We start from the raw sequence: 15,118 nt of genomic DNA on the forward strand, positions 1-15,118 counted from the left end.
TGAAATACATCACTGCATCAAAGGAATAAGAGTCTTGTCTCCTCTCTTCATAGTTATCTGCCATCCACATTCTGGCATGGCAACAGACATCTTTGCCCATTTTAGACATGTTGACCACTGTCAGAGAACAACTAATTTTTTTTCCCCCAAAATCCATAAAAATTACTTGCTTTGGCCTTACTTACAGATGTTTTGCCTGAATCAGAATGCCCGTTCCCCATGTATACCACTGACCAGTGGGGGAGCTGCTAGAATGGTGATTTAGTCAGGCTATCTAAAAACTATCAAATCAATTTTAGCTGCCAAATCCTTTTTGTCCTCTCTGTAGGAGTCTCAGCAGCTCAAATAGTCTGGTAACCAGGTTATCTAAGAATGATGTAGCCTTACCCTTCCTAAGCTTAAGGAGCTTGTCATTTACAAGGAATAAAATGTGCTCTGTAAAAAGATAGCAAATAAATGTTATTAAAGGTGATATTTCAGTCATTTTTATAGCAGTTCTGTGGTTCTGTTAATTTATTGTCAAATGTAGTACAATGTTTCCTTCAAGCTGATGATATCTATTTGGGAAATGTTTTGGAAATTTCTTAGAAATACCAGGTGTTACTTGAAACGTTTTTTCAAGAGTTACTGGACATACATGTACTTCAAGTTAGTAAAAGAATCTGATGATACAAATGTACCATGTAGTATTAAAACTACATGACTTTGTTCATTGTCCTTGTCTGTCTACAATTTCATTACAAAGCAACTATAACATGTACAAATGTACCTCAACAACATAAAATGCTCGACAGAAGCCAATAGTAAAATAATTTAGGTTTGTCTTTGTTGCAATGATAGTATTATGTCTTTGACTTTGGTTGAAAGAACAATACCGGTACTTGCTTTTTGGTAAGATACAATTACATGTTTGTGTACATATGTATGTCTTGAGTAAAAGACTATGTACAGTATTTCCATATTGTAGATGTCTTTTAGTAATGTCTCTTTTTGTAGCACTGTTACTTGGAAGAAAAGGCTATGCCTTGCTTTTAATTCTCTTGCCTTAGAAAGGATCTCTCTCTAACAAGTCCAGATTCTTATGACATACATTTCCGATTCTGTAGTTCCGATTCAATCTGTATGTGTTCCATCCACGGTAAGGTTTCCATCCTAGTGAGGCCCCCTGGCAGTTGAATGTGTCAGTGCGGCTCTTATACACTGTTTCTGTATAATCTTGTAGTCCAAATTCATGCAGTCAAAACACTTGGCCTTGGTCAAACACTGATAGTTCTGAAGATGTTGAACCCGCTGTGGGCTGTGCTCACGAGGACCCCTGGCAGCTGCCGGTGCCAGTGCAGCTCTTATAGGTTGTTTCTGTGGAACCTTGTCAAAATCCTATCCGTAGTCCAAATTCATGCAGTCAAAACACTTGGCCTTGGTCAAACACTGATAGTTCTGAAGATGTTGAACCCACTGTGGGCTGTGCTCACGAGGACCCCTGGCAGCTGCGGGTGCCAGTGCAGCTCCTTGATATCGTTCTGTCCCATGTGAACAAACAGCAGCTGCGGCGGTACGTCCGGTACGCCCTGCACGGCTGTCCCCTCATCGTCCTTCTCCACCGCCAGGTCCCACATGGTGAGCTGATCGTCCGCGCCCGAGGCGGCGAACACGGTACTGTCGTCTGGGTGCCACTCTACCGAAGTGATCGGCGCCGTGTGGTGTTTGAACACTGCCACTGCTACTCCCTTCTGCAACAAGAATTCAATATATGTATTTCAAAACAACATCAATCTGTATCTGTATAGCTGGTATAACTGCCCTTTGGCGTAACACACCAGCTTCACAGACACGTGGCACGGCAGGAACCAGCTACATTACACCGAACTCTAATATTGTTTAAAACTATCTAATGATAATGCCCCTACTGTACTTGGTGACAGCGAGTTACACTCTGCGATAGTTCTAGGAAAGAATGAGTTTTTTGTATACAAGATATACGTCGGTGAAGGTTAGGCATCCAGGACAATAAGATAGCCAAAAAAAAACAACAATTACACAAGCAACTGGATATGATTTTGGAAATGGTCAACTTGCAAAATCATATCCATGATGTTTTACATACATATTTTACATACTAGTATGTGCATGTATGAATGTTATTCTGACTGGAAGGTGCACTAGTGCATATTAGGCAAATAACACATGAATGCAGTGTAGCATTGGGATTGTTCAGGACATTATTGGTAAACATACCAGACCCTGTGCATTGACATGTGTTGATTGGGAAGACATATGCCTGAGTGTATTTGCGTGCCAGGCTATACTCTTGCACTAATACTTTTTAGGGTGCAAGTATGGAAGCCCCAGTATACAAATACATGTAGTTTGGCACTCAAGCTAGGGAATACAAAATCTTGGACAAGAAAGACAAAAAAATGACACCGACCTGAAACTGTCGCAGGTCCCACACCTTGACCACTCCGTCATCCCCCCCTGACACGATGAATGGTTCGTGCCGGTTCCAGCTGATGACGTTCACGTCGCGTTCGTGTGCCGTTGTTGTTAGCATGTTGGCCTTGCTGGGGGCTGCGCGGACGTCCCATATCCGTATGGTCTTATCCACAGAACAGGATGCAAAAACCTGCAACAAGGCAAGAGAGGTTTCAGACTTTATGCCTACAGAAGAGGTCCCTATACATATTGCAGTAAGCACATCGGCAGAACGTTCTGCACCTTCGCAAAACCCGTAATGTACTGTGCATAGCACTTTGGCAGAACGTCTCATATAAGGTCGTATTTTCCCATTCAAGATAAACATCCCGTCTGTAGTTTCCAAATCTGATGTTGGAGATGATATCATCTGCAACAGACAAAATTCTGATGCAACGTTGACCAAACATCCAACAAAAACTGAAAAATCAGGTTTTCACGCAGGTGCAATGCATTCTGACAACGTGCTATCACACAATGTACATGTAATTTATTACTACAGTTGGACTACATTATTGTCTAGCTCTTGAGACATTTGTTTCATGATGTGTGGCTATATACAGCATTCTAATGCATAAAAATGCAGATATGGGAATTCATACAATAACATTGAAAGTACAAAATGTAACAATCTGACTGGTTCACATTGCACAGCACAGGCGTTGTAAGCCAAGGAAAATGACAGATGGTCTCTGAAACAACCTTAATAATATGTCAGATAATGCTAAACTGCACTTTATTCTTAGAGGCTCCTCAATGTTACCCTCTATGTGCAACTTTAAAACGATGCAACTCACTCAGGTTTACATTGGAGATACCAAGCGCTTCTAGCTCTGCTTGACTGTTTCTAACAGTCAATTAGATATAGAAGTCCAAATACTACGTAAGTGTTAATGGGCCTAAATTCTCCTCCTAGCTCTGATTGGCGGATGTTTTTCCGCAAATGAGATATAGGAGGTTACCATGTAATCTTATCTTTCAAATAGCTCTGTTAGAATTTAATTTAATATTTTAATGTCTTGGGTTGGTGGGACTACGGCGCACATGTCAACTTTGTATATTTAAACGTTAATTGTACCTTTTTTGTGTGTGGCGCTGTTAATATAAGTTGTTAACTTGAGTGCAGCGTCACACTGTCCTTGTTATGTCTTTATGTTTTGATGAATAAAAAAAAAAATCAGCTGAATAAACCTCTCGGTTGTGTAAAAAGACTCTGAGAGTCACTGGTCTATTGTAAAGAATGACCAGACGTACCGTTGCTTCATTAGGTGACCACTGGATGTCCTCTACAGACTGGGTGTGTCCAGTGAAGGGTCTCTGGTCCACTGTCCAGCCTCCGTCCTGCAGGGTCCAGACATGGATGTCCTTCCTACAGTCTCCTGTGGCCAGCCGACCTGGACACAACACACACACCAAGGTATTCACTACACCAGCTTACCTTTCACTGATTGCCTGAACTGCTTACGTCACAGCATTTTGAATATAATCAGAACACCATTCTAGAACTGGCTTTCGCTTGCGTTGTCCCCCCTGGCAGATTTACTGACGTGTGTAACTCTGACTTCTAAAAGTTCCTGACCTGCACCAGTACAATGAGTCTAAAGCTTATCGATACTTGGCTTAAGGATGCCTGTCCCATTTTCTTCTACTCAATCTCACCAGATAGCCAATTCTGGTACCTGACAGAGGGCAGAATGCAGACCATTGCAGTGATCTGCCAGGGGGGACACCGTAAAGGAAAGCCAGTTCTAGAAAGGCGTTCTATTTGAAATGTCCCACCTGTGACGCAACAGTTTATTCGATCCATGAAAGGTAAACTGGTCTATTAGGCCACACTATCTTAATTTTAAGGATGACATCCTCAGAAGACCCCAAAACTAATGAGAGCAGGCGAATAAAAAAAGTTTATCAGCAAAAAAAATGCTAATAAACCACAGGAATACAAAGCTGGTATTGCAAATTTGTGGTTGTACATTACTACTCTTGCAACAAGCCGACACATGCTGGCCTTTTGCAGCATTTATGAGTCGGCACTGCACGTGCACTGAGTTCTAGAGTTCTGTGACACCTTGGTAGCCTGGGTGTCATCCTCCATAGTTACTGCCGGCTCCCTATTGTCAGTAGTTACAATGGATTACCGAGGATGGCACCGGGCTTCAGCTGAGTTTTTTTTAGAATAGGCTAAACTCAATGCCCCTGCGTATGTCATCCATAAAATCTAATCAGTGTGGCCTAAAGATGTATAAAGATGATGAAAAGTGAAGAGGAAGAAACCAATGTCAGGTACCATTGACCGTTGTTGACCAATCCACAGCAAACCCCTCAGACTGATGTCCAGGGAAGGAGTAGACGGGCTGCATCTTGTCCTTCTGTTTCTCGAAGTTAGCGATGGCGCTGGGGTCCTCGAGGGCGCGCAGGGGTTTACTGAGGTCCCAGATGTGGACAGAGCCTTTGTCGGACCAGCTGGCAGCAAGATGGGTGCCCTGGACTACAGTGGTCTGGGAAGAGATAGTAGTACCAGTAAGTTTTACATTCCCCAGCAAAATGTACCAGACTAGAAACTATAGCTGGTGATACGTTTGTGAAAATTCTTGTTCCCAAAATTCCTATGTACACATTCACTGATGAAGGGTGTCAGAACAACACCCGAAACGTTTGCTTATTAAAACTTCTATCCAGTTTGAAAAAAGTCTAAAATACTATCTTACTATAGCTGGTGATATGTTAAATGTATATGTATACCTCTTTTAGTATAGTCTAGCAATACATTAGACATCAAACAACATATATGACCTTAATCTAATGACATCTATATCTTAACACACAAAATTTTGTCTGTAAAATAGCAGCAAAATTCCATCAAATGACGGAAAGACAGATGCTGTCTAGAACACTTGCTCAAGGCCACACCAATTTAATTTCTTGGTTAACGGATTTTTCTAGAAAAATAATGGAGCGGGCGGGCGAAAAAAAACAAAAAAAAAAAACAAGGCCTAGGCATCCTATTATGGCCCAAAATGGTATGATAGGAGCCATGAAGTCAACACACCAGGCTGGTTCAAAATTTAAACAATGAATTTTGAACTTTTAATGATACCATTGTATTGAAAGATGGCAAAACTGTAACAACTAGGATGAAAAGGACTGTTTTAAACTGTTCAGGGCAAAATAGGAGCATTTTGCAGTTGATTCTAAATTTTTATTTTTATTTGCAAATCAGAAAAAAATGAAGCGGCGAATCCATTAACCAAGAAATTAAATTGGTGTAGCCCAAGGCTTAAACTTGTCTTCAAGGCTGACACTTGATTGATGAAACATTGTAACAACATTGACATTGACATTGAAAATATAAGTTGGACCACTACTAGAAAAGTAAAAAAAAAGTCTAAAAAAAGATAATCCCTAACGGGGGGTGCCCTAATTCCGACCCATCTCTATTATACCGAACTAGTTTGAAAAATCCTTGTTGCGGCGTTATGCATGGGAGCACGTGCCTAAAAATAATCACAAGAATGGACAATGTTTTTGTGTTGATATCGGTAATCTCACAAAGTTTGTTTTAGTTCCTACATTCCGACATCAGACGAGTGAAAAATCTGTGTGAATTCAACGCTTGTTCGGGGGTTGACGAGCGTGTCAAAAATGCAGGTTTTGCTTTTCAAACAGCCACTTTGGAGCAAGTCACGTAATCGTAAAAAGAGGACTTGTTTGGGACAGATTAACATTTGTAGATTGTTTTAGTTATAATTTGTGTATTATTATTTCTAACCTCTCTTCTCAGATCGACCTGTGTTAAACACTAGGTCGGAATTAGGGCACCCCTCTTGCGATAGAACGTTCCACCGGCAAAATGACCAAAAAACTGCCGTGTGTTTCGTGAACCATTACGCTTGGGTGTAAGGCGCTACACTCAAGTGAAATACACAGCTGTGCAGCCTTAATCGTTGTGATCTTCATCTGTCAATATTATATCTCATGTTGCGCGGGTTTTTGGTCAGATAATCTATTACCAAAGGTCTGTGTGTTTGCATGGAACATAGGTCGGAATTAGGGCACCCCCCGTTACCTACTGACCCTAATTTTCTTTCCAAAAACACCAGTTCAACACCCACAATTTGTCTGTCTTACCCTGATCCTGTTGACCCCGCCCTGATGTTGGAACATGACAGTGTCCAGCTGTGGCTTCTCCTCCTCATCATCAGACTCATCATCTTCATCATCCTCATCTGTGTTAGTTCTGTCATGGACATCAAATCAGTGGTTACAAGACCAGAGTACGGACAGTAACACAGCAGGGAGAAACACAAATACAAAAAACATTTCTTTGGTTTTCTGTTGGTTAGAGTTATTGTATAATTGGAGATTGGAGGAGTAAGTCACTACTCCTTGTTTGACAGCTATAACTGTTGATTCATTTTCAGATCTAGATCAATTGTGAGGGAAAAAGCACAAGTGAAAGAAGGATTTCTTTGGTTTTTCTGTTAAGTTAAGGCATACAGTATTTAAGGAAATTGTATTAGAAATTGCAGGAGTGCTATGCTGTTTGACAGCTTCTCTATTCTTCTTTCATTTTGAGGCAGCCGCCTTCAACTAGCAGAAGATTCTGCTGCCTTTTTGTGGCTGATACAAGATGGGGTTTGCCAGGCCTCCATCCGGGAAAGTCATGTAAAGTGCCTTTCCCAAGGGTACAAGATCGGTGACATGGGAGGGTTCGAACCCGGGACCTCTAGGTTCCGAGTGAAATGCTCTGCCGCTACGCAACATAACCCCACCATCTTTATCAATTCTAATGAAACACCATTCATGCCAGTAAACTATATGTCCTTACTTGTTGAGGTTGCTCATCTTCATCAGTATGACATGGTTGGGGCGCCCGATCTCAGCCTGTGTGCCGGCGACCATGTAGGCAGTCAGGGGGAATGTCTCTCTCTTCTCACCCAGACTGTCCTGCAGTACGTCAAAACTCAGGCAGGGGGCACCTGTAATACAGTGCAGGGTTGCAGAAACAAAACATGAGTGAAAACATGTCGGCAGAAAAAAGGTCCACCTGCGAAACCGTAGTGTATTGTGCATAGCACTTCGGCAGAATGGCTCATATAAGGTTGTATTTTGAGTATATAAGGTTGACATCCCGAAAGTATATAGTTTCCAAATGTTGTGTAGGAAAAGATATAATCTGCAACGGCAAAATATTTGATGCAACGTTGACCAAACATCCAGCGAAAACTGAAAAATCAGGGTTTTGCGCAGGCGCAGTACATTCTGCTGACGTGCCATGAGTGAACTGCGAGAACTAATCTCCAAACAGACGTTGGGGCAAAGTAAGTCTTCTTATAACCTATCTTCAGATCCATGTTGCCATATCCTTGGTCTCACCTGTTTAGGCCTAGGAAAAAAAATGTTGTGTTTCCGGTTACCCGACCGACCCTATGAAAAACCCCCCGACCCTAGCCTTTTTTTGGGCCGACCAAAAATTTCGAGCGGCTAGCGGTCGGTTTTCAAAATTGGGGGTTTTATCCCCGATAAATGTGCTCGTCATTACAATTTTCTTCGGTCGGGCGGCGTGGATCGAGCGCTAATTGCACGGGTCGGGCCGCTATTCATAATTTCCATTGTTGGCACAATCCTGTGAATTGACGATGAATTGTCGATCTCGCCATGACGCCGCAAAGAAAACGTTGTCATTGGTAGAAAATCTGACACCCCGCTGGCGTTTCACAACAAAATTTTCTGTAAACAACTCCGACTGTCTTTGTTTACATCGCGAAAGCTCACCGATACAAAGTAAAACTCCCGCCGGCCGGCCGCGCCCGACCACATGGTTGCGGCATGGCGCTAAGTTTTCGGCAGCTCGACGGAAAAATAATCCATCCCCAGAAGAAATGTTACGCATGAAAATAACAACTACAACTTGTTTTCCTCGTTATATGAGTTTTTGAGGCCGTAAAATGTTTAAAACGGTTGAAATTTGCTCGAAAAAACGGCTCGAAAATTGACGGCGAGAAAGACAACATGGCCGACCTGTTTTCACAATAACTGGTCAAAGGTCAAGATAGCATCCATATGTATAGATACATGTAATAAGTACATATTACAGTGCTAAAACGATACTTTAAACGCATGAAAAATATTTTTTTCGGCTACAACTGAAATAAAAATTCACTTATATTTTAGTAAGGTTTAATTTTCAAACATTACTGAGAAATTTTCCGAATTTATTGGTTTATTGTGTAATATTGTTGTTTCTATATATGTGCGGTTGGATGCTGTCATTGTAAAGACCCTTTACATATTGGGAGAATCAGATGAGATATTAGAGATTATCACGCTTAGTACCGTGACCCGAGTGTCTCTCAAAAATTGTTTTCGAGTGGAGTTTATAAACATGATCACATTTTTATTTGTTCAGCTGTGTCAATATGTGATTTGTTTGAGAAATAGGATTTGGTTTAGTTTTTAATATATTAATGTCAGTTAACATCTTTGGAATAAATTGCTCCAAGTTCCAGGTAGTAAATACATGTACATTTTGTATCATGTATTTTTCACTTGTTGAACTCGTGGAAGCACCGTTGGCCCCGGTTAGGGGTCATCCGGGGAACCTATGCCCAATTTTTTCAAAATTAAGGGTGATAATAGAATTTTTTTTGAACATGAGGATAATAAGTACAGATCTTGAACCTTTCTACTGCCTTATACATCTGCAGTTGTACAGAAAATGTAGAACTGAAGTTGCAGGAAATGACCTCCATTTGTGTTTGGAAAAGACAAAATGCGAGGGGGTGGGTGGGTGTGGGGAAACCCCCTCCAGACCTCCCCTTCGCACCCTCCTCCACCCTGCTCTGAATTTCTGGGGAGATCCCTGTATATACAAACTCTTTTGTTGAAGAATTTTACGATCTGTTTTGTACTGCCCAATTTTCTGTGTAGTACAAACAGATCATACGTTCATTGTCCCGGCTTTGACTAAAAAAAAAAAAAAGGGAAATCCCTACCTACCGACCCTAATTTTTTCTGGACTGTAATAGGAAACACAACATTTATTTTGTTAGGCCTTAGAATAGTCATGTACAAGAGACGAGTAGCTAAGTTCCCACAACACCGGGAATCGAACCCGGGGAGCCAGCCTACGAACGCAACTAACAGACTAACTGCTAGGCCAAAGGGTCCGGACTCCGGACCCATTTGACTGGGTCAGTCAGTTAGTGGTGCTTGGACCCCACTGTTCCAATTCAAGTGCGTGTTCTTTTTACATTGAAATGCTAGTAGCTAGCTGCAAACATCTTGAAATTAAGTTATACTTTTCGAAGAGCAGCTACTAGTATTTTGTGCGGTTTTTATATTAAAAGACACTGGAATAGTGTCAATCCTATGTCCAAATGAACAGATGTAACCAAGGAGCTACTAGTATTTTTTTAAGCTCCTTGATGTAACTAAGAATCGTGTACGCACTTGAGACCGGACAGTAGTTTTTGTCCTAGTCTATCTAGATGGACCGCACTACACGATCAGTCTTAAAGACATTTCTACCCTTCTTTAAGGAGGATACGGAACACATATCATACAACTCAGAATTAAATCTAAGGAGTGCTACAAGAAAAAACGTTCGTGTCATGTTTTTCGAGACCATGCGTGTTTGTGGGAGGGGGGCGCATACATACCTGTCTGTGCTTGATGGTACATTATGTAGGCGGATTCGTCGTGTACGAGCTCCTCCTCCTCGCCCATGGGATCGCCGGGCAGGTACACCTTCGTCTCCGCGGGTTTGTCGCTGTTCTGCGGGCTTTCCTCGTCACTGTCCCCGCTGTCGTCTGCATCCAACATCTCTACTTCCTCGTGGTCGGCCATGCTGGGTCCACGTGTGACCCGGAAGTACAAAATGGGCCATGCCACTGTCCATGCAGGGGGGTTCTTTTGGTAGGCCAAGGAAAATATGAGGATTAGGCCACATAAGGTAAATTTTATGGATGGCATCCTCCGCAGACTCCAAATCTAATGCGAGCGGGCGAAAAAACAACAAGGCGGGCCTAAAAACAAGGTTCCTACATTTTCAAATTTTGTCTCAATTGGTTTTGATTTATATATTAGTGGGAACATCACATATAACGTTACACAAACAAAACATTAAATCAGAGCATTTTCTTATCTCCTCTCTTCATATTTATCTTCCATCCACGTTCCGGCATAGCAACAGACATTTTGCCCATTTTTGGCCCACTATCACTATATGTATCAGAGGGCAACAAAATTTCTTGTTTTTTCTTTTCCAAAATCAGGCGAAAATTGATGCGCGGGCTGATGTCATCCATAAAAATTACTTGCTGTGGCCTTAATCTCTAAGCGGATCTTTCGGTGGTCTCGAAAGACATTTTCAAATTGGCCAGGCTGTATCCATTAGCCTCTGACCAATGGATGCTGCCTTGCCACCTATGATCTGCTTGGAGATTAAGTATGCTTTCCGCACTACCAGTACTCTCATTGTAGAAGCGCCCCCTACATTGCTTTGTCAACACAAATCGAAAGGGGGCGCTGTCGCATGTGAGGAGAGAGAGTCAATGACCTTGAGTCACTAGCAAGAGCGAGTCATTGACCTACAAGCTTGCACAACATGTATTGGCTCCTTCCAACGTTTGCAGCCAACTTTTTGAGTGCAAAAATAATTCAAGTGCTGTGAAGAGTACAATTTCACCCGGTTATCTGCCTTGGCAGAGCCGTAAAGTTAATGATACAGAAGTGATTGTGATCATGAAAGGTCTGATCTCGTTTTTCATTTCAAATGCTCCTCTGACATTCTATTGTCTACCATTTTTTGACAGTTTTGACTAGTACCTGGGACCTTACTTTACTCGTCAATCCGAAAAACAGTAGTTTGCTCTAAAATTGACCTTTGAAAAATGCGCGCGATTCAGAGAAGAAGTGGCGAATTTAGGCCCCCCTCCTTTAGATGGGGATGTGTGAATTACTTCCTTCCCATCCCACTGACCTATTTACAAAATGTTAGAAATAATTGTAGATAATTGTAAAAAAATGGTACAGTGCTGTTAGAAATAGGGAGTATCTAGAAACTATTGGAAATGTCATATTCCACATCAGGAATATTTCAAACGTTTTACAAAACCAGGGAATTATTTAGAATGTTGAAACGATATTCAAAATATTCCAAATTATGAAATTTCTTAGACAAACAATTACAAAAAAAATCAAAATAATGACAATAACAACCCACACGGTGACGCGGAATTGACTCTATAGTTTAAACAGTTTGATTTTTAAGTAAAAAAAGATTTAGTTATTGTACTTGGTAACCAGAGAACAGTGTAATTCTTTGTCTTGTTCAGTGCCCTGCGGCAAGCTAGTCTGAGTTGTCTGTAGTGCAGCGAATTAGCGGCAGAGTCTCTGATGTCAACATTATAGATGTCAGCCCAAGACCTTCTGACTTGGCCAACGGCGATTCTTCGGGGGATGTTTCGGCGAACAATAGACTAGTTCTGACCCTTAGCACTTCGGCTCTGAAATCAAGACAGTAATTATACCAAGTGTTTTGGCACTGCACTGTATAACTTTTCCATGCAGCTGTGCATGAGCTCCGAATTCAGGGCAAGGACAGTAAATATTACATTTTACTCACGTTCAGATGGTATTGATATGGATGAAGATTATCCTCACATGCCCTTAGCCAGGATTTTGCTTTGGGTGGTCCTTAATTATTTCTGTCCGAGTGACGTCTAAGTGAGTACCGTAGGCGAGTGCCGAACGCACGAGCTTCTTATAGAGGGTCATAGGGGCATGCTCCCCCGGAAAATTTTGAAAACTGAACCTTCTGAAATGGCATTTCCTGCGTTTTTGAGAGGATTTCAAAGGAAAAATCAGAGACACTTCCACAAGCACTTTTTCTAGGATTCCAGTCCAACTGGTGATACAAATCAGTCCACTGTGTTAAAATTTTACGGATGGCCCCGTTAAAAAGCTGTCCCAAAGTGTTACGACTCTCGGTTAGCGTTCAGGACCGGGTCGGAGGCGTAAAGTAGTAATATTGATGTAATAAAGCCTTTAAGACAAGATAGATGTATTTTGGACTTTAATAGCGAAGTTTTTCTAATGGAGAACGCCCATCACGTGAGGATCTTCCAAGGTCACTGGCCAGAGGTTTGCCCGAAAAGTTTGAACAGTCGTTGTTTTTTTTTAAATGACACATATACATGTATATCGATACGTCTCTTATTACGTTAACTAAGTAATATTCCTCATACTGCGTTTCAAAGTTTTAGTAATCAACAATTCAGTTATAATTAATAGTTCGGTTAATTATACATGAGCGATCTTGAAAGATTTTATCTTGTTTTCTTAAATACCCCTCTGACCTATTGTCTACCGTTTTTTGTCAATCTTGACAGTGTAGGCGATTTACTAGTACGTGGGTACGTACTTTTACTATCAGGGTCAATAAAAACCCTTGTACTGCGGGACCCATATATATATATATATATATGGGTTGCACATACAGTACCTTCTATATAGCACCCTGTATATGTACGATTTGGGGGTGTTTCTCATGCAACGCATCACACCGCAGCGAAACGCAACGAATGCAGAAGTAACTACGCCACTGCAGGGCAAAAAAAATCAAGGGTCTGTGACCTGATTACGACATCAAATTACTTGAAAATATTGTGTAAAAAAGTCCAGCAGGACAAGGGTTAACTATCTACAGCTGCGTTTAATTGGACGAAATTAGTTTTAAGACATTCATACAGTAATTGTATTTTTTTTTGTATTTGATTAATTTTTGATTAGTATTTGCTCAAATTAATTTTTGTAAAGGAACTATACTATCCTGCATTGCACATGTACAGTTATACTTATTCAAGATTGACTGACTGATAGTGATTGTAATAGTTTAAACAGGATTAAAAAGTGGAAACTTCAGATTTAGTTATTGTAGTTGGTAACCAGAAAAAAACGCAATTCTTTGTTGTTATCTACGTGTGTCTTGTTTGCCCCTAGGCGATCGTCTGAGTTGTCTGTAGCGCAGTCAATTGACAATTTCAGATTTATGATAACGTCAGAGCCTCTGACGTCAAACCATACCGCCTTAAGGGGGGCGTACTTAATGCCAAAGCAGGACCAACCTGTACTAGCACGAGCCTAAGGAAAAGTCGACAATGCTAGTAGATGGGTACACTGAGTAGAGTAAGCACAACAGTCCTGTTATGATATTAATTAATATTCGTGTTACGTGGTGAGTGGAGACAACTTCGAGACGCATTTGTTACGCCTTGTGATTATGAATATGAAGCGATTAGAGACCTTCTGACTTGGCCTATGGCGGTGTTTCCACGAACAGTAGACCAGTTCTGACCCTTAGCACTTCAGATCTCAAATCAAGACAGCAATTATGCCCAGTTGTCAACAGGTATCTTGTCAATGCCGTGAGCTCCGAACAGGCTAGAAGGTCGGGGACAGTAGTTTTGTACGAATCCAATTTTGCTAACGCTCAGCTTATATCTACACGAATAAGTACACTCGTAGAATCCCCATAGGCGTTAGCCTTACTTTGAAAACGGGTTTACGAGTGTAAGTAAGCGGATATTTTCCACTGTGTTCAAATTTTATCGTTTTCCCCGTTAAAAAGCTAGCCCAAAGGGTCAGGGTGGGTCCTAACTCTGGGTTAGGGTTCAGGACCCGGCCGGGGACGTAAAGCAGTTGTATAGTACTAGTATACCAATAATAAAGCACATTTAAAACATAGAAATAGCTGATAGCAACTATACAAGATTTCTGTTTGGAAAACGCCCATCACACGAGGATAATCTAAGGTAACTATATTGCCTGGGGGTTGCCCTAAACGGTTGTTGTCTGTACATAGTGTGCATACGTGTAGGCACGCAGAGGTGTCTATTATATTAAAGGGGCATTGTGTCACATTTTTGCACAAAAATCTAAATATTTCAATTAAAAGAAAAGTCTTAATGTGATTGGAATTAACTGCCACTTTTCAACATATTTGTGAAATTATCTCACATTTCTGATATTTACGGTTGGCGTTAAAACAGCCCACATGAGGCGCACTCGGTTTGTGGTGCCACCCCAAACTATCAGAATGTGAACAAAGCATGACTGACACCACTGTTTCCAGCTTTTAAAACACACTCGTAAGGCATTATATTTTGACATCTTCACCCCTTGAATGGCACTTATTTGCAATGAAATGGGGTTGATTTAGAGTTTAGAGTTAGATGTACAAAGCCAAAGGTTGAGGTGTAACAAGTCGTTCGGTGTAATGTAGCCAGCTGCCGCCGCGCCGCGTGCCTGCGAAGCTGGTGTGTTACGCAGAAGGGCGGTTATACCAGCTATACAGATACAGAATCAACTTACTTTGCAAAAAATGGTCAGAAAATTGACTTTTCGTATCAGCATAATGTTCGCATACTCAGTCATATTCTTATATTGCATTGAATGCTTTTAGTAATTCCTAATTCAGACGTTTTACCTCGAGTTAAGTGGAAGAAGAGACCCAATTTGAGAACTAATTGTAACTGACAGTGATCAATCGTCCTTTCTTTAATTACTCCATTTGTCATAACCTTCAGACCCGTACGCTGTGACAAGGTCATATCTGGACAGACAAAGTAGTGTAAATGACAGT

General features: G+C 41.2%; 1 protein-coding gene across 1 annotated transcript; it reads right to left on the minus strand.

Annotated features, from left to right (window-relative positions):
* Positions 1 to 136: 136 nt before the first annotated feature.
* LOC109486915 (glutamate-rich WD repeat-containing protein 1-like) lies at positions 137 to 10,320 on the minus strand. Its single transcript, XM_019790825.1, has 7 exons — positions 10,134 to 10,320; positions 7,301 to 7,451; positions 6,601 to 6,709; positions 4,760 to 4,970; positions 3,727 to 3,866; positions 2,429 to 2,623; positions 137 to 1,730 (listed from the first exon to the last, which is right to left on the minus strand). Exons 1-7 carry the CDS (start codon positions 10,318 to 10,320, stop codon positions 1,422 to 1,424), a joined length of 1,302 nt encoding a protein of 433 aa, XP_019646384.1. The 3' UTR covers positions 137 to 1,421.
* Positions 10,321 to 15,118: the final 4,798 nt, after the last annotated feature.

Source organism: Branchiostoma belcheri, unplaced genomic scaffold, assembly GCF_001625305.1.
Source record: "Branchiostoma belcheri isolate BF01 breed outbred unplaced genomic scaffold, Haploidv18h27 scaffold110, whole genome shotgun sequence".
Taxonomy (NCBI): Eukaryota; Metazoa; Chordata; class Leptocardii; order Amphioxiformes; family Branchiostomatidae; genus Branchiostoma; species Branchiostoma belcheri.

Bases quoted from the DNA above. Each gene is read 5' to 3' on its own strand.
- LOC109486915 (XM_019790825.1), bottom strand. From the start codon at position 10,320: ATGGCCGACCACGAGGAAGTAGAGATGTTGGATGCAGACGACAGCGGG. The intron at 6,710-7,300 runs GTAAGGACATAT...TGTCCATGACAG, and splicing joins AAGATGAGCAACCTCAACAA to AACTAACACAGATGAGGATG. The intron at 4,971-6,600 runs GTAAGACAGACA...ATCTCTTCCCAG, and splicing joins GCGGGGTCAACAGGATCAGG to ACCACTGTAGTCCAGGGCAC.